Source organism: Dipodomys merriami, unplaced genomic scaffold (assembly GCF_024711535.1).
Source record: "Dipodomys merriami isolate MVZ:Mamm:240054 unplaced genomic scaffold, mDipMer1.0.p SCAF_348, whole genome shotgun sequence".
Taxonomy (NCBI): domain Eukaryota; kingdom Metazoa; phylum Chordata; class Mammalia; order Rodentia; family Heteromyidae; genus Dipodomys; species Dipodomys merriami.
In genome coordinates, this window is record NW_027205026.1 from 1,079,742 (window position 1) to 1,105,010 (window position 25,269).

The 25,269-nt window shown below is 63.6% G+C and overlaps 1 protein-coding gene and 1 long non-coding RNA gene across 2 annotated transcripts in view; one reads left to right on the plus strand and one right to left on the minus strand.

The window, feature by feature from the left end:
- Window positions 1–1,613: 1,613 nt before the first annotated feature.
- Window positions 1,614–2,406, plus strand: LOC138803747 (uncharacterized). Its single transcript, XR_011365035.1, has 2 exons — window positions 1,614–2,076; window positions 2,276–2,406. It is a non-coding gene; the product is annotated as an uncharacterized lncRNA (long non-coding RNA).
- Window positions 2,407–5,583: 3,177 nt separating this feature from the next.
- LOC138803748 (zinc finger protein ZFPM1-like) overlaps window positions 5,584–25,269 on the minus strand; it is a 55,479-nt gene continuing 35,793 nt past the window's right edge. The window contains exons 4-10 of the mRNA XM_069987795.1: window positions 19,834–19,967; window positions 10,813–10,915; window positions 9,641–9,847; window positions 8,106–8,339; window positions 7,697–7,792; window positions 7,486–7,617; window positions 5,584–7,337 (exon numbers count right to left, since the gene is read on the minus strand). Coding sequence (XP_069843896.1) covers window positions 5,731–7,337; window positions 7,486–7,617; window positions 7,697–7,792; window positions 8,106–8,339; window positions 9,641–9,847; window positions 10,813–10,915; window positions 19,834–19,967 — 2,513 coding nt within the window. The 3' untranslated portion in view covers window positions 5,584–5,730. The remainder of the gene's footprint in view (window positions 7,338–7,485; window positions 7,618–7,696; window positions 7,793–8,105; window positions 8,340–9,640; window positions 9,848–10,812; window positions 10,916–19,833; window positions 19,968–25,269) is intronic.

Genomic DNA, 25,269 nt, shown 5'->3' on the forward strand with positions numbered 1-25,269 from the left:
GGGCCTGCTGCCCAGGGCCGGTGCCAGCCTGACTCCCAGGGGCCTCCAGACGCTGCCCCTAGGGCAGAAGATTTCAAACCGTTCCTCTGTAAATTGGCACTAAGTGACTGACAGTGGAACAGACTAGAAATGGCTTGCCAGATTTTTTTTTCTCCCTTGATGGAGCACTTAAACACCAGAGCCAAGCATGTCACACACTACAGCTTAAAGAAGACAGCATGCGAACGGCGTTGTGAAATTAACTGAGGTGGTGCCGTTCTTAGACTAAAAATAATTGACTTCATTCTGCTTTGATATTTCTGCTTATTTTGAAAGCCAGGCATTGGCCCCTGATGCTGTATCTTCACAGGGAAAAATAAGTAAAATAAGGATAAGGTCCGGCAAACCCCGGGTGGAGAGGCGGCTGGCAGCTTTCCAGCTGGGAGCCCAGAGCTGGAGACGCCTGCTTTGGGGAGGGGGGGTGGCCTGACCTTCGGCCTTAGACCAGAAGACCCCAGATCTGTTCTCCTATCCCTTGGATGAGCCTCAGTGGGGCAGACAAATCCTAGATATTCTTGTTCCCGATTAACCAACAAGAAGCCAGAATTGGAGCTATGGCTCAAGCAGTAGCTTGACAGATGTGACTAACCAAGCTGAGCCCATTCAGGCCCCAGACCCGGCACAAGAAATAAAACGAAACAAAACACGACAGAGTGGTCAGCCAGTCCCACTCTGCAAAGAGGCCCTCCACGGCTCAGCTCAGCAACCGAGATAGCCACCCCCCGGCCCCCCCATGCTGCGGCCACCCCTACACATAGTGCAGCGCCTCAGAGGGTGAGCCTGGTTGCCATTGGACCTGCAAGTCCACCCCAGAGGGGCCCCAGGAAAACGCCAAACACCGTCCACCCAGGAAGGAGAGCGCAGCAGCATACCACCAGAGGAGTGGCCCAGCCCAGGCAGCCCTGGCTGGAGGAGCGGAGCACACGGGTGCCCACTAGGCCCGGGACTGTGCTGTGTGACCGCATAGGAGGGTCCCGGCCAGGCCAGCCGCAGAGACACAGTGGGTCAGCCTCGCCGCGCGGGCGGGTAGGTGAGAGGCAATGGCTACAGCGTCTCTTTGGGGTGAAAGTATTCTAGAGCGGGATGTGGCGACGGACGCACAACCCTGAGGACCCCAGGCCGCTGCCCTGCACCCAGGCCCCGGGACCAGCTGAGCTGTGTCTCAGAAAAGCTGCGCGCATCCTGAGACGCTGGGCGGTGGGCGTGAGGGCAGAGATGCCCAGCCCCCAGGCTGGACACCCCCGCCTCCATCCTCCCTATGGTCTGGAGCTGTGCGCCAGTCACGATCACATCACGGGGGAGAAATCTCGGCCTCTCTTCCTGGTGACTTAGTGGCGGGTTCCTGGGACAGCCCCAAGTATTCTTTCCATCTGGACTTTGATCTGAGAGCTCAACTCCTGCCCCTGTCCTTCCTTGTTCTCTTTGCTGGGGGGGGGGGGGGGGGCTCTCCCTCCCTCCCTCTCCCTCCGTCTTCCCATTGGAGAGGCAGCCCGGTGGGGGCTGGCAGATGCCACCGCAAGTGATTGGGTGTGGGGGAGGAAGCAGCGGGCAGGGCTCCTTTCAGTCCAGGACAGGGCTGTAAATAGAGCCGAGGGATCAGCGGTGCTGGTGCAGCCTGGCCTGCTCTGCTCCCTGCCCTTCCCCCACCTCTGGCCTCTCCCTCTCTCCATCTCCCCTTCCCCATCTGTGCCTGGCTTCTCTCTTATTTCTCCGTGGCTCTTTCTATTCCTGTGTATCCTTCTCTGTTTTAATTTCCTCAAGGTTGGGAAACAGGGGCTCGGCAAACACAAAGCTTTAACTCCGATGGAGGGCTTGGCTCCCCTGTGGCTGGGACCGGCTGCCCGTCCTGCCGTCCAACAGGGCCGCCTTGGCCAGTGCGCAGACCCATGCGTGATTTCAGTCATTTCAGCTCTACCAGGACCCAAGCTGAAAGCAGCGGGAATGACCAGCAAAACAGCCTGCACCCCGTACGAGACTGCACAAAGCAGGGGTCGGCTCCAGTCGTCCCAGACGGAACTCTGGAGGTGCAGGACTGAGGTGAGTTCAGGCAAAAAGTCAGCCACGTCCATCTCAGCAAATACAGGGGTGGTGCTGTGCTTGGTCCCAGCTCTGCGGGGCCACAGGCAAGATCTGACCTGGGAGCCGCTCTGGGCAAATACACAGGGCTCATCCAATGGCATCTAAAACAGAAAAGGGCTAAGGCTGTGGGGCTAATGACAGACCACTTGTCTTGCAGATGTGAGGTCCCGAGTTCCAACCCAAGAAGCACAAAAAAGGAAGGAAGGAAAGAACTGGTATCCCCTTTGGGTCTTCTCCCGGATCCTCAGGACCCTTGCTTAGAATAAAGTCTTTGTGGATGGAGTAAAAGCAAGGATGGAGGTGAACTCACTGGACTAGGTCTTCAGTCTAATGAGCGCAGACCCCACAGAGACAGGTGCAGATGGGGGCGGGGGGGGGGGGGAGACAGGTGCACACCCTAGGGAGCCGGCTATACACTGGCCAGCAAATCCTAGGGCAGCCAGTGTAGAGCAGGAGGCCGGGTCACAAAAGGTGAGCCTCATAGACAGCCCAATAGCAAGAGTAATAATAAACACATCCAACTTACAAACACCCCCTATGATTGGACTCCTGACTGGGGGGGGGGGTATGGAAGCGAGCGTGCCAAGACTCATTAGTGTGGGAGCCAGCGGCACTGGCTGTCCAAGGTAGGTACATACTGTGAGAGGTTGTTAATATAACCACACAACGCACACAAATCCTAAAACACGGGAAAGCTGGGGTGAAAGACGGCACGTCACAAAGGAAACAGGAGCTAACACCTGTGGCTACTGCAGGAAGTGCGGCAAACGAACAGGATTGGAGAAATGGCCTCCCTCAGCGTGTCAGGAGCTGTCAGCTGTGCCCGGGCAGAGCGGGCCAGCCAGCACGCCGTAGCTGAGCACTGTCGGCCCAGCCAGGGGTTGAGCTACTGTGGCAGCAGCATGGCCCCAAATGTGCTCAGGCCTCCCTGTCCACACCCGCAGCCCCTGGGCCAGAGGGACTAAAGCGATACAGAAAGAGCGCCCTGAAATACCAAGTGCACACACTGGCTGCAGGCCCTCCCGCAGGGGAGAAGCTGGCTCTGCCCCAGTGGGTGGTATGTGCCGTGTCCCTTCCTGGGCCACCTGTCTGCCCAGGGCTGGCAGGGGCGTCACCTGTGGTACAGTGATGACCGCCTCCCGCCCGTCCTCCCTCTCGGGCTCCTACCCTAGGGCTTGGAAGCCTTCTCTGAGAACAGTCTCCCAGGATGTACCTTGTTCGTGGACGCACTTGCGGCCCAGCTGCTCTGCCGTGCACCCAGGTTCGGTGGAAGGCCGGGGCCTCGTGTGCTCACGTGGAGGACGGCGGATGGGGCCAGGGTGCTGCCCCCAAGGGCGGCCGCCGGTTCCCGCGGCGGGCAGCTTCCCCTGCCTGCCCGCCCTCCCTGGCAGGGAGACGTGCCAACAGTGAGCACTGCTGCGCGGGCCAGCGGGCGGCCGCGGTGCGGCTCCCCAGCACCTGCGTGGGGAGGCCTGGCGTGGGCTTCTCCAGGCCCAGGGGAGCGGCGCTGAGATGGAAGTGTGCGGTGTGGGCCTGCCCCCCACCCCGAGGTCCCCCCTGCACAGGGTTTTGTGCCCAAGCTGGCTCGGGGGTCTGGGCTCACCTAGGCATCTGAGGGGTGAAGGGCCCAGGCAGGGGAGGCCACCCCGCCTTTCCAGCCCTTCTTCCTCCCTCACAGGGAGACCTGGTGCATAGAAGGGGGGAGGCAGGGTCCAGCCTGGAGTGGTGGCTGCCCCAGCTGCCCCCGCCCCCTGCTGTCCAGGGTTCCTACCAGGTGTGCTTCCAACAGTCCAGGGCCTGGGCTTGTGCCCATGCAGGTGTGGGGTGTGCACACACACACTTCAGGGATGGCAGCTGGGCGCACAGCCCGAGCCATGGGGGCATCCTGGGATACACAGCCTGGGAGGCAGTGGGCAGCCCCGTGGGACCATGCCCCAGCCACAGGGCAGCAGAAAGGTTGGACACTGTGGCTGGTGGGAGAAGGGGCTTGGGAGGGTGAGTCCTGGGCCCACCTCGTGGGCACGGCGTGGGGTGTGCACAGGGTGCTCTGACCCCGCTGGGCTCTGCCAGCCTAGCCAGCAGATGTGTGGCTTGAGCTTCAGGTTCAGGGAGGAGGCGGGGTGGAGGCTGAGGCCCATCTTACCTGTGGGGCTCTGGGCAGGGGGAAGCAGGTGGAGCAGCCTCAGGGCTGACCAGGGCAGTGTGGGGGAACAGGGCTGGGATGGCTCAGCAAGTGCAGGTTTCCAGGCGCATGCCTGGCCAGAGCACTGGCTCTGTGGACAGCATGTAGGAGACGTGGGCCTGGCAGTGACACTGGTCAGAGCCGATTTGGGGGAGAAGCTAGGGAGAGGCCCCAGGTGCTCATGACCGGGAGGAATCCCTTTAGAGGTCCTAGTTGCAGCCTCAGGTGAGGGCCGTGAAGGCTGGGGGTGGGAAAGGCACCGTTGGTGCTGGGAACTACCACTGATATGGTAGTGAGGGTCCGGGCTGGTGGCTGGCCAGGAGCGAGGCGAGACCACGCGGAGGACTGGCCATTGTGCCTGAGGCAGAACTGGGGGCTCAGAGGCCATGGAGGCAGGCAGGGAAGATCCTGAGACCATGTCCCAAGCCCAGGATGAGGCTGGGTTTGGTGAGCAGGGAGGTAGGAGGGCCGTGGGAAAGTCTGTGCAGGGAGGGGGACCATGGAGGGGGTAAAGGGGAAGTGTGGGGCCGAGGAGAGAGAGGGCTGGATGGAGGACAAATCCAGGCGATGCTGTGCTCCACCCTGGGGAGGTGCAGGGCAGCCGGGCATCCCAAAGCTGGGCACATGCTCCCGAGGGCAAAGGCCTGAGCCGGCCCGGGTTGGCACAGGGGAATGTGAGGCTGGGACGTGGGGGTGTGTGGGGTAAGGCTTCTGGAACCGCTGGTGTCACAGCCTGGTCCAGGCAGAGGCGGGGCTGGCCAGGCGGGCTGCAGGAGGCCAGCACGGAAGGTGGAGGTATCGGGAGGCAGCTAGTGCTCAGCCTGGTCTGCGTGGTTGGAAGGCTGTGGGACCCAGCATCTGGTTCTGGGCCGAGGAAGCTCTGGGCAGCCCCTACCCAGCCACAACGGCCCTCCTGTGCTGCAGGGCCGCAGGCTCGCCCCTGTGAGCTCAGCGCAGAGGGGCGAGGTTATGAGTTTCTCCCGCTCGTTACAGACGTGCACTGAGGCAGGCCCAGGCGAGTGTGCAGAGCAGGGACTGCTCCCCAGGAAGCCCCCGGCTCCCTGCATGGGAGGGGGCCTGACAGGGGACGGCCGCTGACCCTGCCCTGGAGCCAGCCTCGGGCTGTGTCTGGACACCGGTTGCCCACTGCGCGCCTCCCTCGTGGCCCCCGCCGCTCTCCCTCTTGTCTCCCTCCTCCCCGTGGCCTGGTCTGGCTTTAAGCTCGATCTCCTCCTGGCGTGTCGCGAGCGGCTGGGATCGCAGGCATGCACACCACACCCGGCTAGGAACGCATGTTTAACGCATGTACAGTGACACTCGGGCTGGGTTTACACGACTGGGGAGCTGTTCGTGTGCCGGCGCGGCCGCGAGTGGAACGCGGGCCGGAGGCGGCGCGGCGCGGGGCGGGCCGCCCGCCCGCGGGACCCCGCTCACTTGACGTGCTCGGCGGCGTGCGAGGAGCAGTAGTACTTCTTGTGCGCGATGAAGGTGGACAGGCTGCTGAACCGGATGTTGCACAGGCGGCAGTAGCGGTGATGGCCGCCGCCGGGCGCGCGCGCGCCGGGGTCCGCGGGGTCGGGGGACGGGGAGCGCGGCGCGCGGCCGTCGGGGCTGTCCCGCGGGGCGCGCTCGGCCGCGGGCTCGGCGCCCGGGGCGGCGGCGGCGGCGGCGGCGGGCCGGGCCCCGCGCAGGCCGTGCGCCAGGCGCAGGTGCTCCACCAGGTCGGCGCGCGCGCGCCCGTTGGGCGGGCAGTAGGGGCAGGGCGCGGCGGCGCGCAGCGGCGCGGCCGGGCACGAGAACTGCTTGTGCGCCAGGTAGGCCTCGAGGCTGTGGAAGCTCACGCGGCACGCGGTGCACTCGTGGTAGTCGGCCAGGCCCGGCAGCGCGGCGGGCGGCTCGGGCGGCCGCCGCCGGGGCCGCTTGCTCAGGTCGATGGGGCCGTCGGGGGCGGGGTCGGGCGAGAGCGCGGCGGCGGAGCCCGCGCTTCCGCTTCCGCTCGGGGGCCGCGGCGAGCCCGGCGGCTCGGGCGCGGGGGCGTGGCCGGCGGCGGCGGGGGCGTGGCCCGCGCCGGGCGGGGCGTGGCCGGCGGCGGGGGGCGGGGCGCCGGCGGCGGGCAGCTCGTACAGCTTGCGGCGGCGGCGCGTGCGCGCGGGGGGCGCGGGGGGCGCGGGGGGCGCGGCGGCGGCGGCGGCGGGCGCGGCGGCCCCGGGGGCGGCGGGCGCGGGCGGCCGGCGCGGCGGCGGGTCGTGGCGCGAGGCGCAGTAGTAGCGCTTGTGCACCGTGTAGGTCTCGTGGCGGCTGAAGCGGATGTTGCAGGCCTCGCACAGCGTGCGGCTGGGGTCGTCCTCCGCGTCGTCCCCCGAGCCGCCGGGGCTCCGGCCGCCCTCGCCGGCGGCGGCGGGCGCGGCGGCGGGCGCGGCGGCGGCGTCGCGCGGCGGCGGGTCGGGGCCCGGCGCGCGGCGGCCCGAGCAGTACAGGCGCTTGTGCACGTAGAAGTTGCTGGCGTGGTGGAAGGTGATCTCGCACTCGAAGCAGGTGGCGCCCGCCGCCGCCCCGGCCGGGCCCTGCTGCAGCCGGCTGTGCACCAGCTCCGACATCTTCGCCAGGATCTCCGAGGCCTGCGGCGCCGCGGGCCCCGCCGCCGCCGCCGCCGCGCCCGCCTCGGGCGCGCACACCAGCGGCGGCACCAGCAGGGCGCCGGCCGGGCGCAGCTCGCCGGGCCCCGGGCTGGAGCCGGGCGTGGGGCTGGGCAGCTCGGCCTTCACCCGGACCGCGGGCGGGCTGGCCGGCGACGGAGTCCTGCGGGGCGCCCGCGGCCCGGCCTCCCCGGGGCTCGCCTCGGGCTCCTCCGCCGCTTCCACCTTGACGCTGCGGGGGGCCGCCGGGGGCTCGCTGCCGCCCCCGTTCTGGGGCGCCGCCGGGGCCTCCCCGTTGGTGGCCGCGGCCGGGGCCTTTCGGTCCGGTCCTGGTGATGGGGTGGTCGCCGAGACCAGGGGTCCCTGCAGGGCCGAGGGCTGCTGGAAACCGGCCAGGCCGTCTGCAGGGAGACCACAGGGCCGTACCTCAGCCCGGGCGGGCTGCCGCGGGCCGGGGGTCCGGGGCTAAGGTTGAGCCTGACCCCTCCCCCCCAGTGGACGGCCCTGTCCTCTGCAGGGGGACCCGGGCCGGCAGTGCTCGCCGCTCACCTGCAGGGAGTTTTGCTCCTGGTGAGTAGATCTCTCCCTTGGAGCCTGGCTGGCACACCATGTGGCTGGTCACCAGGTGGCTGTAGAGGATGTCCCTTGTGGTGGAGATGAAGCCACAGTTGTGACAGACACCTGCGGGCCGTGCGTGCTGGTCAGGGCCCGGGGCCTCCGCCCGGTCCCACGCGCTCCGCCCGCCCCGGCGCCCACCTACCGCTCAGCGTGTCCGTGTGCACCTTGAGGTGGCGCTCACAGTTGGCCTTGGTGGTGAAGGCCGACAGGCAGATGAGGCACACGAAGGGACGCTCTCCTGGAACACGGGTGGAGGAGGCGCTAGCGCTAGCTCCGGCCCGGGAGGCCCCGGGATCCCTGGCCTCTATTACTGGTAGGGAGCCCCTTGTCTCAGCCCTGAGTCGACGTGGACCACCTGCTCTGGGAGTCCACCTGCCGGGCATGAGGACTGTTCCGGAGCCCACACAGGTGCATCCCGGCAGGGTGCACTCTCCCGGGCGCCTGTCGGGTCTGTGGCACCGCAGCACACAGCGAGGCACACAGCACCGGCGAGGAGGCTCGTACTACGTGCCGACGGCAGGGCGGGTGGTGCCCTGGCGCCCGGGACTCACCACTGTGGCTGCGCATGTGGATCTCCAGGGAGCTAGCGCTGGGGCAGCTCTTGCGGCACTGGGGGAAGGGACAGATGCGCTCGTTGGGGTAGGTCTCCTTGGGCTTCTCCTCCGAGGCTGCGGCAGCCGGGGACGCGGCGCGCTGGCGGCTGGCACAGTAGTAGAGCAGGTGGGCCTGCAGGTTCCGCTCGCTGCGGTACCAGATCCCGCAGTCCTTGCACGGGAAGATGTCTTCTGTGGGGAGAGTCGGTGTGAGCCGTGCTTCTGCAGCCCAGAGGGGCACGTAGCCCCTGCAGCCTCAGGTCTGGCCCCTGTGGGTCCCACGTCCACTGTCCTTGGGGCTGGTTCCGCCCCGCAGCTCTCCCCTTCAGCCTTTTGGTGACTTGTGCAAGATGCAGAGGACTCGTGAGGAACGGGATTCCCCCCACTGCCGACAGTGGGCGCAGGAAGAAGACGCCTGGGCCCCTGAGGAGGAGTGTGGACATGCAAGTGTGACCGGGCCGGGTGAGCCAGGGCCTTGGAAACGCATGTGCACTGTGTTTGGGAGTGGATGTCATCTGGGAACCCGTGTACGCCAGGGAGCTGCGGCACAGGCAGGAGCCCAGGCGAGTGACCGGCAGTGTGCCCAGGCTCTGCAGAGGAGCGTTCTGACTGCCCAGGTGGCCGCATGCCGGTCACTCACTGGCCGGGTGCACTCATCCATTCGGGGCGGAGGCGCCTCACTAACTGGCTGTCCCTGTTGAGCTCCTGGGCTCGGGGGCTCTGAGGGGCTGCCTCAGGGAGGCTGTTCAGCTCCTGGTTCCCTGACTTCAGGACACAAAACCGGAGGAACCCTGTGCTTCCTGTCTGGGTACCTTCCAGCCACCCTCCCTGCTTTGGGCCCTGTATGTGGGTGCTCTTGCCTCTGGGGAGCGCCTCTCAGGCAGGGCAAGGTGAGGAAGCCCTTCAGGGTTTGTCCTACATGCTCTCCAGCTACTCAGGGTGGCTGGTAGGATGGGGCTCTTGGAGCGGTTGTTCTCTCTAGTGTGGCTGTTTGGTAATACCCAAGTCTCGTGTGCTCTGGAGTGGCTGTCCCTACAGGTCAGGCCACAGTTCCACCTTGGGGACCCTCCATGCTGCCTGGCTCACTGTGACACTGAACAAATAACTGGGGGGAGGCGGGGGTCTCACAGCCACCCTGTGAGCTTCAGAGATGGGCTCTGAGGACCCGTAGGGCCTTTGCCTGGCTCAGCTGCCACTTCTCAGCGTACATACCCCACCTTTCCTGTGGCTCCACCTGCAGCCTAATGCCCCCACACCTTCCCCGCCACCAGCTCTCTGCACGCCGGAGGCCCTGCGTGTCCGTTCCCTGCATCAGCTGGGAGCTGTTCCTCCTCGGGACTCTGTGATGCCTGCATGCATGACAGATACAGGAACGGAACCGGGACCCTGAGTATGCTGGGCACGTACCGCCACTGCCACTGGGTGGCGCTGCCCACAGGCCTGTCCCGTCCCCCCCCCCGGCCCCCCGCCCTGGTGGGGACCACGAAACTCACTGTTGATGACTGCTGTTGCCAGGATGGAGGCCATGCCGGCCTGCTGAGGTAGCAGCTGGATGTCGGCGTGCCCTGGGGCCGGGCGCTCTGGCTCTGCTGGCTCCTTCGCAGGTTGGCTGGGGGTGCCCAGGGGCTCGGCCATAAGGGCCACGTGCAGGCGTCCTCCGGCAGGCACGGGCTTGGTGACTCGGCACCAGAGGGCGCCGTCTGGGGGAGGCAGTTGTCTGTAGTGGTGGTCCAGCGCTGCTGGGGCGCACTGCTCTTTGTCCCCATGTAACCCTGGGGTCCCCGCTCAGGCCCAGGGTAGAGGCCCACAGCAGGAAGTGGCCGTGCCCAAGCTCACTGGCCGGCCTGTTCTACCTCGGTGGGATGGGGTCTCCCGAGCAGGGTGCCCGCCCCCCTGCGTGTATATGTATGTGTTGAAGGTGCTTGATCTGGTTGTCCCATTTCCAGGAGAGGGGTGGCACATGAGACAGGTGGAGACCAGACACGGCCCTGAGTAGCCCCTTGAGCTCCGTCAGAGTGGCCGGAGGTGGTGGGGTGCTGAAAGGATTCTTCCCACTCTGGGAAATTGGTTAGTAAGATGGTTCCCGCGACGGCCTGCAGGGGGCAGCCTTGGCAAACAAACTCAGGTGACTAGGCTAGCAGGCCGACCTGATGCCCTCAAAGCCGAAGACAGCCCGCTTAGAATGTTCTAGGAAATGCCCCTGGAGATGCACCCCTCCAAGGTTCAAGGAGCCAGGGATAATGGACACTTTTGACTGCAGCCTCTCAGCCCTCCAAACGTCCAGGTTCCAAGTGGATGGACATGGGGGGGGCAGGTTCTGAGGTTAGTGCAGCCAGCAGGGCCCTGGTCCAGTGGACATGGGCCAGGCCCCACCTGTGCACCCAGCCTGGGCTTCTAGTTGCTGTTGCTACCCTGAAGTGGACCCCAGGAAGTCCTCCAAGAACTCACCGCTTGGGGCGGGGGGAGGGGGAGAGAAGCAAGGACCACTGTGGCCCTAGGAGGCCAGGGCACTGCCTGGTAGGCCCAGACCCCTTCAGAATGGGTGTGCTGAGCTGCCCAGGGCAGGCGGAGGGAGGGGCGATGGGGGTGCCCACCAGATGTTTCCCTTTAAGCCAAGTGACCCTCCGCCTTCCGGAAGGCCGGGACGGAGGCTCGAGATACTCACCCTTCCTGTAGATCTCTGAGTTGGCTTCGGCCTCAGTCAGGGCCTGGGGCAGTGTCCTTAGCCAGTGGCCCTCATCTGTGAGCTTCAGGGGCAGGGCTGGGCCCTGGGGAGAGCAGGGACAGGGTGGGGTCAGCTAGCACAGGAAGAGCCTCTGAGGGCCCCCGTGGGCTGAGAGACTGCTGTGACAGGCCTGGTGTGCTGTGCACAATCAGGCGTCTCAGTGGCTGAGAGAGCCCTGGCCCCCGTGTCCTGTCCAGCGCTGCTGGGACTCGAGGTACTCCGGGGTGCACCTTCCACAGCTGGGCGTCTGGGTTCTCTTGGAAACCAAGGCCCAGAGAGGTCAAGAAGTATGCTCAAGGTCACAGCCTGAACTGGAGCCAGATCTATGTTCTCTTCAGCATGCCACCCTGCGTGAGTGGGCTGCTGGCCATGAGTCCCTGCATGCCTCCAGATGAGCTCTCTGCGCTAAGGACATGGGCCCAGAGGACAGCTCATCCCTGGAGAGGGACTTGGTGTCCCTCTGGGCTGTGGCGTCTCCCCCTCCCCAGGCCCAGGGGGACAGGCTGCCTTTGTCCTCGCTCGCTGCCCTGCCTGTGCTGGCCACGCACTGTCCCTCCTCTAGGTGACAGTCATCCCCAGTGCCCACACAGCCCCATGCTCCATGGCCTCCTCCCACACCACAGCAAGCAGCCAAGGGCAGGGTCAGCAGGGCCAGAGGCTGAGCTTTGGACCAGGACACTTTGCAGGCAGCACGGTTTGAGTATGGAAGAGAAGAAGCACTGGGCTAGGCCCTCGGGGCCTGGAGGCCACTCAGTTCCTGATCCCCCCCCCCCAGTCCAGCCCAGCAGCAGAGAAAACACAAATGGCCTGGTGCTGGAAGAGGACTGGGCGGCAGGGGTCCCGACTACACAGAGAGGGCGAGGCTCAGACTGTGGTGGCTCGGCTTTGCTCTCCGAGTCAGGTGGCGACAGCCCCGGGGCTCTGGTCCCTTCCTGCACGTCACAGGTCAGGCCCCGCCAACGTTCCCATCTGTCCCGTAAGGCCACTGAAAAGCCCAACAGCGCATTCCAACCTCGAACCCAAACCCACGGCTACCACCCATCCCTCCAGGCTCCTTGGAGAGAGGACAGTGTGGCTAGGGCAAGAGGCAGGCAGGTGGCTGTGGGCATCCCTAGAGGACGGGCACTGGGCACCTCCCAGCCGGGCCTGGCCTAGCCGCCAGTGCCACTCCCGTCGGGCCTCTCCACTGAGCCCCCATCCACGCAGCACGCGCAGGGCGCTGCCAGGGCCTGCGGGCTGGTCACGCCCGGCAGCAGCACGTGGAGAGGTCGGGCAGCCTGACCACCTTGCTGCCACGTGGCTGGTGAGGGTGGGACCCTGCCCCAGCCGGCATTACCTTAACCCATCTGCAGCCCCCTCCACAGTCCCGCATGAGGCCCCGGCCCATCCCAGGGGAGCCCCGGGCGGGTCATCTCCACCCGTCTGTGGCTTTCCTCCCAGGACACGGAGCGGGGATGTGCAGGAGGCGCGTGTGATGGCGTGGGCCTGGTAAGACGTCAGCTCTGCCCACTGCCTTGGCTCTCTCTGGCTCCAGGACGCAGTGGGCAGTGAGTGGCCTCCTGGCCCCGGACCCCAGCAGTTGCTGTGTTGGCTTAGAGTGTGAATCCCGCCAAAGGAGCTGCCTTGTACCCCACTGTTAATAGGGGTAAAAGCGGCAGCCAGGCTGGGGGCAGACAGGAGCGGGGAGGAGGGCTGTCACTCCCACCCGCGCCGTGCCCGGCCTGGGCGGGTGGCCATCGGAGAGGCGGCCGGGCCTCGCCCTCCCTGCATTGCCTTCCTCGTCTCTAATGAATATTAATGAGCGGAGGAGGGTGAGAAAATTAATCTGCCTGATCCTCTGATGGTGCTGCGGTAACGATATGAAATCTAATTATTCGTCCCAATATTTCTAAACCCTCAAACTGAGACTGACAGCCTCGCGGCCGGTCTACCGCTTATCGCTCTGGGGAGCAGCATGTTCTCGGCATGATAAAAACACGCGCGCGCGGCTCTGCTGACGCTGCACAACCCGGCCTTTCTGCGGAGGTCTGGGCGCGGGCACTGCCACTCCACATTCCTGCTGTGGTCTCCACGCAGGGAGCCCGGGAGGGGGCAGGGTGAGAAGCCAGCCCGGCCTCCCACGGTCCTGACTCAGCCCTCCAGGGCTCTGAGCGGCCTGCCACCTGCTGGAGGGGGAATGCACGGCCCACCCCGAACCTGAGGCCAGGCCGCGCCAGCCTGTCCTGCCCTCTCGGGCCCTCCGGTCCCCCTGGCCCATCCTCTCACCTACTTTGGCAGCAACAGCCTCAGGGACGTGGTCTCTGGGAGGGCCGGGGCTCATGGCACAGCCTGGTTCCCATCTTGTCCCCTGTTTCTGAGCAGCCCTGGTACACAGCCCCTTCTCCTTCCTGCCCTGCCCAGCCCTGTGTGTGTGTGGGGCAGGGGCAGGCTGGGAAGGGCTGATGCTTCACCCCCTGTCCCGTTCGGTTCTGGGTTGTGGCCCAGCCTGGGCCCTACGTGACCTGGACAGGTGTGCCCACGATTAGTGACAGTTTCTGAGCCTCCTGATCCCTCCTGGATCCCTGGCCAGCTCTGCAGTACAGCAGCTTCCTTAAATTCTCTGATGGAGCTGGGCACTGGCAGCTCACGCCTGTCATCCTAGCTACTCAGGAGGCTGAGATCTGAGGATCACGGTTCAAATCTAGCCCAGGCAGGAAAGTCTATGAGACTCTCCAATGAACCACCAGAAAACTGGAAGTGGCGCTGTGGCTCAAGTGGTAGAGTGCACACCTTGCACTGAAGAGCTGAGGTATAGCGCCCAGGCCCAGAGTTCAAGCCCCACAACAACAACAAAAATGGCTCTGGCTTCCCGAGGGGTGTGCTGCACTGTCCCTGCTGGCTGTCCCTTTGCCAGTCCAGTCTCACCTGCCCTTTGTCAGGGTCCAGTTTTGGACAGGCCTGGTGGCGGTGTCCGTGCTGGCTCAGGGGCGGGAGGGGGTGGGTAGAGGCTGAAGAGGGCTGGCCCCCGCAGTCTCTCGAGGGTGGGACGAGGGATCCCGGGGCTTGAGGCCCTTTTCAAACCCTACCACTGCAGGAGGGAACCGGGCACAGAGAAGCAGGGTGCCCAGGACCCCACAGGCCAGCAGTGGGCTGGCCTGTCAAGCCTTGTAGCTTCCCCCCTTATTTGCTGCTTCAAAGACTGGGCTTGACTGCCCGCCCTGGGGGGGGGCGGCTCCCCCCGGACCCCTGAGCTGCCAGCTCTGTGGGATGTCACCTAGAGCACCCCCCCCCCCCCGCCCCACACGGCTGCACTCAGGAAGGGTCTTTGCCTAGAATAAACCAGCATACTTAGAGTCAACTGGTGTTTCACAGGGGAGTTGAAAATACATGCTGGGAAAAGACAGCCTCCTCAACAAATGGTGCTGGTGAACAGAAGATGAATTGGATCCCCGCCTGCCACCTTGCACAAATGGTGTTGATGAACAGAAGATGAATTGGCTCCCTGCCTGTCACCTTGCACAAATGTCAACTCAAAATGCATGGAGACCTCAACCTCGGACCGTAAACCCTGAGACCACTATGGTAAGGAGTAGGAGAAACGTCAGAATTGATGTAGGCAGAACTTTCTGAGAAGAGTTCCAGGAGGCTCAGCAAATTGGAGGGAGAGTCAACCAATCGGATTGCATCAGGCTAAAATGTTTTTTTGCACAACAACAGACATAGTAAGCTAAAACGACAGCCAACAATCCATTCAACAAAGTCCTAATATCCAAAATATACAAGGAGCTAAAAGATGGACGCCCTTCTCCAACAAAACTAAACCAATCAATAAATGGGCCGAGGAGCTTGAGAGAGACTTTTCATCAGAGGTAAGAACAGAGCCGGGTGCTGGTGGCTCACGCCTGTAATCCTAGCTACTCAGGAGACTGAGATCTGAGGATCACGATTCAAAGCCAGCCCAGGCAGAAAAGTCCGTGAGACTCTTATCTCCAATAAGCCACTCGAAAACCGGAAGTGGCGCTGTGGCTCAAGCGGTAGAGCGCTCGCCTTGAGCTGAAGAGCAGCTGAGGGACAGTGCTCAGGCCCAGAGTTCAAGCCCCACGACCAACAACAAAAAGAAAGGAAGAAAAGAAGTAAGAATGGCAGATAGACAGGTGAGGACAAGCCCAACAACCCTGGCCAAAAGGGAAATGCAAATCAAAACAATACAGAGGTTCCATTTTATCTAGTATAGGGCCAGTATGCAGGATTTGAACAACAAATGCTGGGGGGGATGTGGGAAAGAGGAACGAACCCTAGTGCACTATTGGTGGGAATGTAAACTAGTACAACCACTCTAGAAGACAGTTTGGAGGTTCCCCAGACAACAGAACTTCCCTGCACCCCAGCCATACTGCTCTTGGGCATCTACCCAGAACATCACAGTCAGGATGCCATAAAGCCACGTGCACACCCATGTTCACTGCTGCACTATTCACAACAGCCAAGTTACGGAACCAGCCCAGATGCCCTACAACAAATGAGTGGATGAATAAAATGTGGTACAAATAGAGAATGGAGTCTTACCCATTGGAAAGAGTGTCATGTCATTTGCAGGGAAGTGGATGGACTAGAAAAAATTATGGGCACATTCAGGAACTTGCTCTCCAGGAGGCATGGTGAGGCTCTGGCTGTGTGCCGAAAGCCAGGCCCGGTGTCTGGGACACCAAGGCTGCAGAGGACGAGCAGGCTAGCACTAGGCTGGTAAGAGCAGTGAGATGATCAGCGATGCGGTGCAGGTGTGATGAAGGTGAGAATGAGGGACGTGGACCAGAACCACAGCAAGTCCATGAGCCGCGGGCAGAGCCGGGCTGGGCGCCCCAGAAGTTACTGGAACATGGGCAGGGCGGCCGCCTGGGGGTCTGGAGGAGGAAGCCTTTCCTGGGTACCTTTGTCCCTTCTGAATTTTTATCTATGGCCAAGAGACTAGGGTGAAACTAACGGGAGCCTGGGCACTGGCCAGCGCTGGCCTCTGAGCGCCTTCTCGTGGCAGTACCTGTGCCAGCCTTTGGGTCTCCTCACATGGCTAGGGACTTCTGTTTGTCCCTGGCCTGCCCCCCCCCCCAGACGGCCCGGGTTATGCCCAGGTGGGAGTCTTGGCCATTTTGGGATGGCCACTCCACATCCACCCCTGGAACCCGTGCATAAGTTGGGCTCCCGTGGTCCCATTCAGTACGCAGCAGGGGCCTTTCCTGCCAGGTCTCTGGCCTGCGAGGCAGCCAGGGCCCCGCCCGGCCCCACAGACCTTGGAGTGGGCTCGTGGCTAAAGCAAGTGAACTGTGTAGGACACTGGACAGCAGAGCGAGGCTGGAGCAAAGGAGTTGTTTGATTGTTCATCACCACCTGTTCACCTACCCATCCATTCACCATGTACCCATCTGACAAGATTGGGAGTGTAGATAACTCACAAACCCACCTAGGAATCCACATGTCCACTCTCCTACTTCAGTCCATCATCCACCCACCCACCCACCCAAGATTCCATGTGCCCTCTACTGAGCACCATCCGCCCACACACCGCCCAGAGCATTCATGCATCGGTTCTCTTGGCCATCATCCAGCCATGTACCCACTCACGTATCCACCCGTGTATCCACCCACACGCTTATCCACCCATCCACCTATGCAACCCATCCCACTATTCACTACCATTCACCCACTTACCCCCATCCATCCACCAACTCATCCATCACCCGTCTATCCATGCACCACCTACCCATCAATCTGTCCACCACCCGTGTACTTAATTATCCATCCATCCATCCACCCACATTGCTGCATCCATGCGTTCAGCCATCCACCTACTTGTATCCCTACCCATCCATGCATCTGTGTCCACCCATCTATCATCCATCCACCCCAACTACCATCCAACTGTTTGTCTGTCCATGCACTCATCTATTGCCAACCCACTCATCCTTCCAGCTTTCTTCTATGCAGTCTTCTGTCCATCCATCCATCCATCCACTACCCATCATCCACCCACATTGCTCTATCCACTCAGGCAATGTGTGTGCTCACGTTTGTCCTTCCATCCGCTCATCCACCCATCTATTCATCATTCATCCACCCTTAGCACTGTTTCTTCTGTGTCTAACTTTGCAGCTGGTTGGGCCTGGCCCCAAAGGAGCCTCTTCTGCAACTCCTGGTTCTGCAGTGGTAGAAAGCTCAGCAAAGCAGCACCAGATCAAGAATGCCCAGTGGTCCCTCAGGGCCAGGTCACCTGGCTTCCTTCCTGTGTGCCCATCCTGGATGCTCAGCCCGAGGTCCTGCCTGGGGCAACACCCCATCCTAACCTCACAGTGCCCAGCCCGAGGTCCTGCCTGAGGCACCCCCCCATCCTAACCTCACAGTTCCCAGCCCAGGCCCCGAGACGGGGTGAGACCACGAAGGGTCTTCCACTTCACACCCGCTGTGCTCAAGTCCCCCCGTGAGCAGGAAGGTCCTCCACTCCACATCCCCGCTCACTGCACTCCCACGTCTCTGAAGGGGAGGAGGAAGGCCTGGTCACACAAGGCGATGTCTTCCTCACGCAGTAAGGGGAGATGGGGCCCATCAGTCCAGCTCGATAAGGGCCGCTGAATGTTAGCAAAAATATTTAGACAATAAACGAAGTATCGGAAAGACGTGCCTATCTTTCAGAAATCAATCATCTGCACAGTGTGTCTGGACGCTCGGCGCCAAGGCAGAGATAGCGGCTTGCTGGGAAGATAAGGGTTAATCAAGGCTGAATTCTGGTAAGATAGAAGGGAGGCGGGCAGGAAGCGACAGCTTCTCTGTGGGGTGGGAGACCTTAGGCTCCTCCGACTCTGCTTTCCTGGCCCCCTCTTAGGCCTGATGCGGGGTGGGGACGGGCAGTGCTTCTATCCTGTGCCACCTCCCTTGGCTGACCCCTGACCTGTGCCCCTGAGCAGGGGAATGGGTGGGGGGGAGGGCAGGAGAGGGTCCCCTGGGGGTGGACGGCCCTCAGCCCTGTAGGAAGGCACCACGGGCTCCATGTCCCCCCAACTCATTGACCCGATGAGACTCGGGTAGGTCAACGACGGTCTCCACCTCTGCTTGGCTTTTTCACAGAGCCTGGCGCTCCAACCCTTTGAGCCACAGCTCTATTTCCAACTATTTTGTTGTTAGTTGGGAGTCTGAGGCTTCTCTTCCCAGGCTGCTTTTGAACCGCGATCCTCAGATCTCAGCCTCCTGAGTAGGTAGGATGACAGGCGTGAGCCACTGACGCCCAGCTAGAGCCGGGGACGGGGGACAGTGCTTTCCTCCTGCAGGGCAGGGAGGCCGGGTGAGGCGCGTGCCGCATGGGGCGGAGGGCAGGGAAGAGAAGCAGGGATAGGCTCTCCGCCATGCCTGCCTGTGCCCATCACCACACAGGGTCAGGGGACAGTGCGCTGAGAAGCCAGAGCTGGGGGCCACACAGCTCCTGCTGCCCCCAGAGTCCGCCTTCTAACCAGAAAACCCCACAGAAGCCACCGGCGGCCTGCCTGCCTCCGTGACACCCGCTCATGCACGCCCTGCAGACCTGGCGTCCATCCCACATGGCGGCCTTCTGCTGCCCTTCTGATGTCCCTGTCTGGGCCCAGGCCAAGGGTCTTCCTCCTTAGGGCCGCTGGGCACAGTGCCCACTGGGCATGCCCAGGGCCAGACAGCACTGAGGGTTTATCTCAGTTACTGTGCCCAGCCACCCGGCAGGCAGGGTGCTGGCCCGTCTCTCTCCCCTGCAGGGAGGCGGGAGGGTCTGCAGGCTTGTATCCAAAGGCAGCCGCTGGCTCCTTAGTCCAGCGAGGTCCCAAACGTGGAGAAATCCAGGCTCAGAGTAAGCCGAGGCCTGCCTGAGCGTGGGGTGGGAAGTGGTGCGGGCCCAGTGCTACCCGGAGCCTCGGCATGGCGGTGGGCACGCGGGGCCTGGGCCAGCCTCCTCCGTCTCACCTATGGCCTGCTGGCCTCCACGGCGCTGCGCATGCCAGCTCCGGAGGCTTTCCCACATCAGACGGGCACCACCACCCAGGCTGGCGGGGCAGGCACAGGGGCCCGGGGCTGGGGACACCCACCTGCGGGCAGCTTCCAAGCAGGTGTGGAGGGGCCCGCCTCAGGCAGCCCCATCCTTGCCCCGGGGCGCCCCGAAGGCTGCTCTACACCCTCAGGACCGAGACTCGGTAGCACATGGCACCAGCCAGCCAGTACGCCCAGTGTCAAGCCACGTCTGGCGGTGGGTGCAGCTCCAGGGCGCTGCTGGACTGACGCCACGGGTAAGCAACGCTGCCCTTGCCTGCCTGGACCAGGCCTCTCCAGTCCTGCCACCACGCGTCCCCCCGCCCCGCTGCCCCTCCCCCCCGCCGCCCTGGTCCAGGCTCGCTGCCCTCTACGCACTGGTGCTCTTTTCCAAGTCGACGAGGAACCTGGCAAGAGGAAGCCACTGCCCTAAACAGAGGGGCGTCTGACATAAAGCCAGCGTGGGCCCCACAGCAGAGCCCGTCCCGGGCAGCCACGGGAGGGCCCTGCCCAGGCAGGGGCGCCATGTTGCAGGGAGAGGAGCCACGCTGGCCATGGCACCCACAGCACCTGTCCCGGCCCCAAAGGTCTCAGCAGGGCAGGGCAGGCACGGCCCTCCCCCCCCCCCCGGCAGCCCACAGTGCCCGGGATGCGAACGCTGATGCCAACGCCCTGCTCAGCCTCCCTCCACCCCAAGGTGAGGGCAAGAGCTGCACAGCACCTGCCTCACCCCTCCACCCACCCCCACTGGAGGCCACGGTCGGTCCCTTCCAGCAGCCTGAAGGACCTGTCCCACACTCCAGGGGCCTGCCCGCCCTCCAGGCCCCGGGGTCCCCATCTCCTGGCTGCCTTGGCACAAAGCAGCCAATGCTCCTGGCCTGAGGGGCCAAAGGGCAGACGCCACAGAGGGCAAGGGTCTGGTGTGCCAGCCGGGGCTGGCCCTCTTACCTCTTCTGTCTGCCCGGGGGATGCGGCTCTGGTCTGGATGGTCCCCTGGAATGGGCCCCAGGACAGGCCCTCAGCCAGGCTGAGGCGGGCCCGCACGCACCTCCGCCCGTCCCGCAGCTCCAGCTCCAGGTCCTCTGTGGAGAGACAGGGCTGGGTGAGGGCTCAGCCAGGTGACTGAGGAGGCCCACGGACGTCAGGAGCCGCGGGAGAGGGGCAGAGGGAGAGGGTGGTCTGGAGCGGGTGATGGCAGGGGGTCCCGGGGTCCCTGGACTGGAAAGCCCGCATGAGGGGTTGGTGTGGGCGGGCAGCCTCGCGACGGGCTTTGAGGAGGCCCTGGGCACTGTCTGCAGGGTGGTGTGTAGTCATATGACACACTGTGACCTGTGCGATCTACCTGCATCCCACGCCGGTGACCTTGTGGTCTGCCTGAGCCCCGTGAATGTGACCTGTGTGGAATGAGGTCTCTGAAGGTGTGGATAAACGCGGGTCTTGAGATGAGACCAGCCTGGATTTTCAGGGTCCCTAAGCCCATCCAGTGTTTGCCGGTTTGCTGGTGTGGTGCTGGCTGCAGGACCTCACTTGCGTGGCTAGCATCTGCCTTCCTGGAGTTGCAACCTCCTCATTGGACAGCAGGGTCAGTGGCGGCCACTCCCTCGGGGAGGTGCCTCCGTGGCCGCACACCCTCTGCCCGGCAAAGGTGTGCCACTCGGCCTCACTGCCAGGCCTCACCGCGGCCCACAAGGCCTCACGTGGCCTGGCCTGGTCCCCTGGCTGGAACGCCGCGGCGGCCCTATTTCCTGGAGCCCCACCGAGCAGGCTGCGGCCTTAATGGGCGCGATGATCAGATAACTGTCCGCCTAATGGCAGAGATAACGTGTAAATACGCCAGGAGGCCCTGCGGAGACATTTTAACCGGGCCTTTGTCTTCACCAGGGCAGATAAGGTGGCAGTGGACCAGGTCTAGAGGCCGAGGAGGCCCTGCGGCCCTTTATCAGCCCCGGTGGGGGAAGAGCCAGGGCTAGGAGAAAAAAGGTAGGCTGTGCAGTGGTCATGGCCACGGGACCAGGCCAGCCCACTCAGGACACGGCTGGCCACAGTCCTGCCAGCTTCCCTCCTGCCCTGCCCTACAGAGCTTGGCAGGCAGCTGGCTACCAGGGTGGGCAGGCGCCATCTCAGGGAGGTGGAGGAGCTGCAGGCAGTGCGGCATGGACCCGAGCGGGAGCCCTGAGCCATGTAGGTTTGGCACCTGCTCCTCTTCTAGGAACAGGGACATTCCCTACAGACACGGCTCCTGAGGTGTACCCCGACCCCAGAAGATAGGGAACTAAATGGCCAAGCCACTTTCCCCCATCTTTCAGCACTGGGAGCATTTCTCACGGGACAGGGTCTGGCCACCCTGAAAGCAGGGGCAGGGGCAGTCCCCGTCCATGGGCAGCTCTGAGCGCCGGCTCTCTCAGACTTGTGGGAGGCAGGCAGAGACTGCACCCCGCCTACCTGCAGGCAAACAGCCCCCACCCTAACCAGAGATCAGGCTGTGGACCCGACGTCCAGATAAGGGCATGGTTGGTGTTTCCCAAGTGCCGCCCATCCTTTGGGTATCACACACCGCCAGAGGGAGGGCTGGCCCTCGATAAATGTAATGTTGAGGGGGGTGGCAGAGACCTGAGGGGCAGGGCTGACACTGTGGTTACCGTGACAACCCGCCTCCTTGGTCCAGGACGGCCCTCTTGGAAGATGCCTCCTGAGGGTGGATTTGGGGCCTGGTGAGGCCTGGGCCGGGAGGAGAGCACAGTGGTTTGTGCCCGGTGTACTCCAGTCCCAGTGCCTGTGGCCACGGCAGCCGTGCAATGCTGACCATTCCCTGCTCAGAGAAATGAGCCCCACTCCTGCTCCAACCCGTGTGGCCCAAACAGGGCAAGCAGGTGTTAAGGTGGAGCTGGTACCCAGCGGTCACGTGCCCAGCAGGACACAAAATGGGGGGGGGACAGGAGAGGTGCGAGGAGGCTGCCTACGGCGGCCAGTGCCTCCCAGGGCTCACGCGGAGAGGGTACGAGGTGACGGGTGGACAGCGCCGCGGCCAGCACCTCCGCACATCTTTGCCAGGCGAGGTGTGAGGGGCCGTGCTGACGCTCTGGTTCTGGTCTCAGTTTCCCCATGCGACCGAGGCGGAGCTCCTGCAGGAACCATAGTCCTAGACTGCTTCGGACGAACCCACATGCATCCTCTCAAGAACACATGTGCTGGGGTTGATGAACTGCAGGGTTCCGGGCTCTGGACACCACCAGGTCTTGTGGCCTGGGTGATATCCCCCAGGGACAGGCAGGGCCGGGCACTGCCCATCTGGGCTCTGTTCACCAGCTGGGGCCTTACTGGGAGATGGTGGTAGCTCTGGCCACAAAACTCAGGTCTGGAACCTACAGGCCCTGCCTCTGTCCTGATGTCTGGGTGCCCGCGGAGCCTCAGTTTACCCAGCTGCAGAAGCGGGCACTAACTCTCCACTGGCTGCATGTGTGGTGCCATGCGGGTTCAGGCGGTCGCCTCCTCCTGGCCCCGGGGTGGGAGGGTGGGCTCCCTCTGCGGTGAAGTCCCGCTCCAACCCTGCCAGGCCTCTTCTGTGCCTGGGCGTGAAGGAGGCCTGGAGAGCTGGAGCACGGTGGCCAGGCCACGGCGAGGCCCTTCTGCCAAGGCCAGACTCCGAGCTCCCTCCCGGTGGGGAGTTCAGGCTCTGCCCTGGCTGCCTGGTGCCCACTTTGGTCCTCGGACCTCAGCCTCCGGACCTGGCCGCAGCAGCTGGCTGACAGCTCAGTCCGGGGAGACCGGTGCACGGAGTGCCCGTGAGTGGGCCCCTCCTCGGCCAGTCACCCCACCCCCAAAGGGGCCAGGCCCTGTGTGTGAATGGCGGGGACTCAGGCTCCAAGTCCGGGACCACGAACACTCATCCTGAATGGTGGGCTCCGGGGCTGGCACATGGGTGACCACCTGTTACCACCAGCACCCACTAATCTAATCGGCTCATCACTCCTGCCCGGCCCTGCCCTGCCCTGCAGCGCCAGCAGACCAGGTGGGGAGCGGTCCTATCTCAGGGATCCTGTTGTTTGCCTTTGATAAAAGCCACAGAAAAGGAAAGAAAAAGGAGGAAGGGGGAGGGGAGGAAGGCCCAGGCTGAAGTTCCAGAAAACTCTATGGGGCACGAATCAGGCGCAGCGTGGCTGAGAGCCAGGGCTCTGGCTAGGCTGTGGATGCTGCTGCCGCTGCTGAACAGCCAGCCATGGCTCCGCAGACAATGCCGGCTCGGAACTTGCACACTGGGCCAGCTGTGTGTGCAAGCCACGCTGAGGCACTCTGGAGTGGTGCCAGAGAAGGGGAGCCGGCCCAGGCCTCCAGCTACCCTACCTACCACCCTGGGCAGACTCACAGGCCAGCCTGGCTGCAGCTTCTGCTGGCCAGGACCCCTCAGAAAGCCCTTCAGGGCTGGCATAGTCGGTGCAGAGCCCGAGCCTCCCTGTGTGAAGATTTCCACTTCCTGTGTGGTCAGAGGCCATCTGGAGGCCTCCAGCCCAGAGCCCCCGCCCTGAGCCTGCTCTGGCTTGGCTCTCGGGGGTAGTTGCTGCCAGCAGCTGAGTTCTCTATTCCAGGCACCCCCCGGGCCCTGGCCGCTCCTGCCCTGTAGGCTCCAGCCTCTCCCTCAGGCCCAGCCACCTCCTGGGTCGGGGCACCACCGCCCATAAGGAAGGGGTGAGCTCGTTCTATGTCTGGGCCGCCTGAAGCTGGACTTGAGCCTGGAGGCACCTGTGGCCAGAGCCCAGCTGCATGTGGGCAGAAGGGTAGTGCCTTGCTACCGCTCAGCCGCCGCCTGGCTACCGCTAGCCAGTATTGATTTTTTTTACGCAACAGCATCTTTATCGGCTGAACCCTGGCCCCGGCTGATGGCAGAGCGATTCCGCCTGGGACGAGCAGGCTGTGGAAGGCAGGCCTGCGCCCTGGCCTGGGCACTATGGGGCCCCTCGCTCCGCGGGCCCAGCGGCCTGTCCTGGGGACAGGGCAGGCCTTGGCCTCCGTGTGATCGAGGCCCAGCGGGCGGCGGCGGGAACGGTGCTGGGCCGCAGACTGGCCTCTTCTGAGCTCGGGTCAGATCTTGGAGGTAGCAGTGGGAGGCCTGTCTGTTTTACCACTGCTGGGGTGCAACACGGTCTCTTATGGGCACAAACAGCTGCACCAACAAGAGGGGCCCCCGAGCCGGGTGCTGGTGGCTCACATCTGTCATTCTAGCCACTGAGGATCACAATTCAAGGCCAGCCCGGGCAAGGAAAGTCTGTGAGACTCTTATCTCCAATAAACCACTAGAAAACCGGAAGTGGCGCTGTGGCTCAAGTGGTAGAGTGCTTGCCTTGAGCTGAAGAGCTGAGGGACAGTGCCCAGGCCCAGAGTTTTCAAGTCCCACAACCGACCAAAAAAAAAAAAAGAGGGGCCCGGGATGGGCAGTGGGGCCCGAGTGCCCGTCCCAGGCAAGGGGTCCTTTTCTTCTCTTTATGGTGTCTTCCCAAAGGAACTAAAGAGCTACAGGTCCAAAAAGCTAGCTTCTCCGAAGGGCTGTGCTAGGGCTCTGGTCTTCCCCGCAGCACAGGCAGAGGGCCCCCCCTCCGTCCCCCCTGTCCACCCCGCCCCCCAGCCGGGATAAGAGGCCTGGGAGCTGGGGTCCCTGCCATCCCAGCCTCCTGGGCTGGGAGCACAGGCCTTCCCCCAGGGGTGGGTACGCTTCTCAGCCTAGCCCCCATCCATCCGTCCACAAGCCTGGCCTGCTGAGGGTCCATTCATCTGCCTGACGATGGCTCAGCCCCAGGCACTGGCATGGGCAGCTTTGTCTCTACTCACTGGCCTCTGGGACCACCATCTGCTTCAATGGTCAGGATAGAAAGGAGGGCAGTGGCCAAAGGCAAAGCAGGGGAAAGCTGTTCTACTGCTGGCCAGCCTTCACTCCCACCCCTAGGGGGCAGCAGAGGCACCGGGCAGGCCGGTCACCCCCGAGCATTAGGGACATGGCGGCAGGGAGGGATACTGCAGCCATTCAGGGCAGACAGCTCCTCTCTGCCCTTTGCACGTAGCCCCACTGGCCCACCACAAGGAGGGCTTTGCCCAGTGGGGAGGTGGAGGCCCCAGGGTGTATGAGTGGCAGGAGCCAGACCCTCAGGGAGGGCCAAGGGCAGGGCTGGGCAGGCTGTTCCTGACCCAGCCCAGGTCTGTCCTGCTTGGGAGCCCCGAGGCTCCCCATGCGCCCTGGAGAGCACCGCCAGCTGCTGGGCGCAGCCTCTGCTGGCTCTGCCAGCCTGTCTCGGTCCGTCCCAGGGTGCAGCGCTCCACCAGAACCTTCCAGCTGGGTGGCCTCCCGCTGGTGTCAGCCTGAGTGGGGTACGGAGGATTTGGGCAGAACCACAAAGG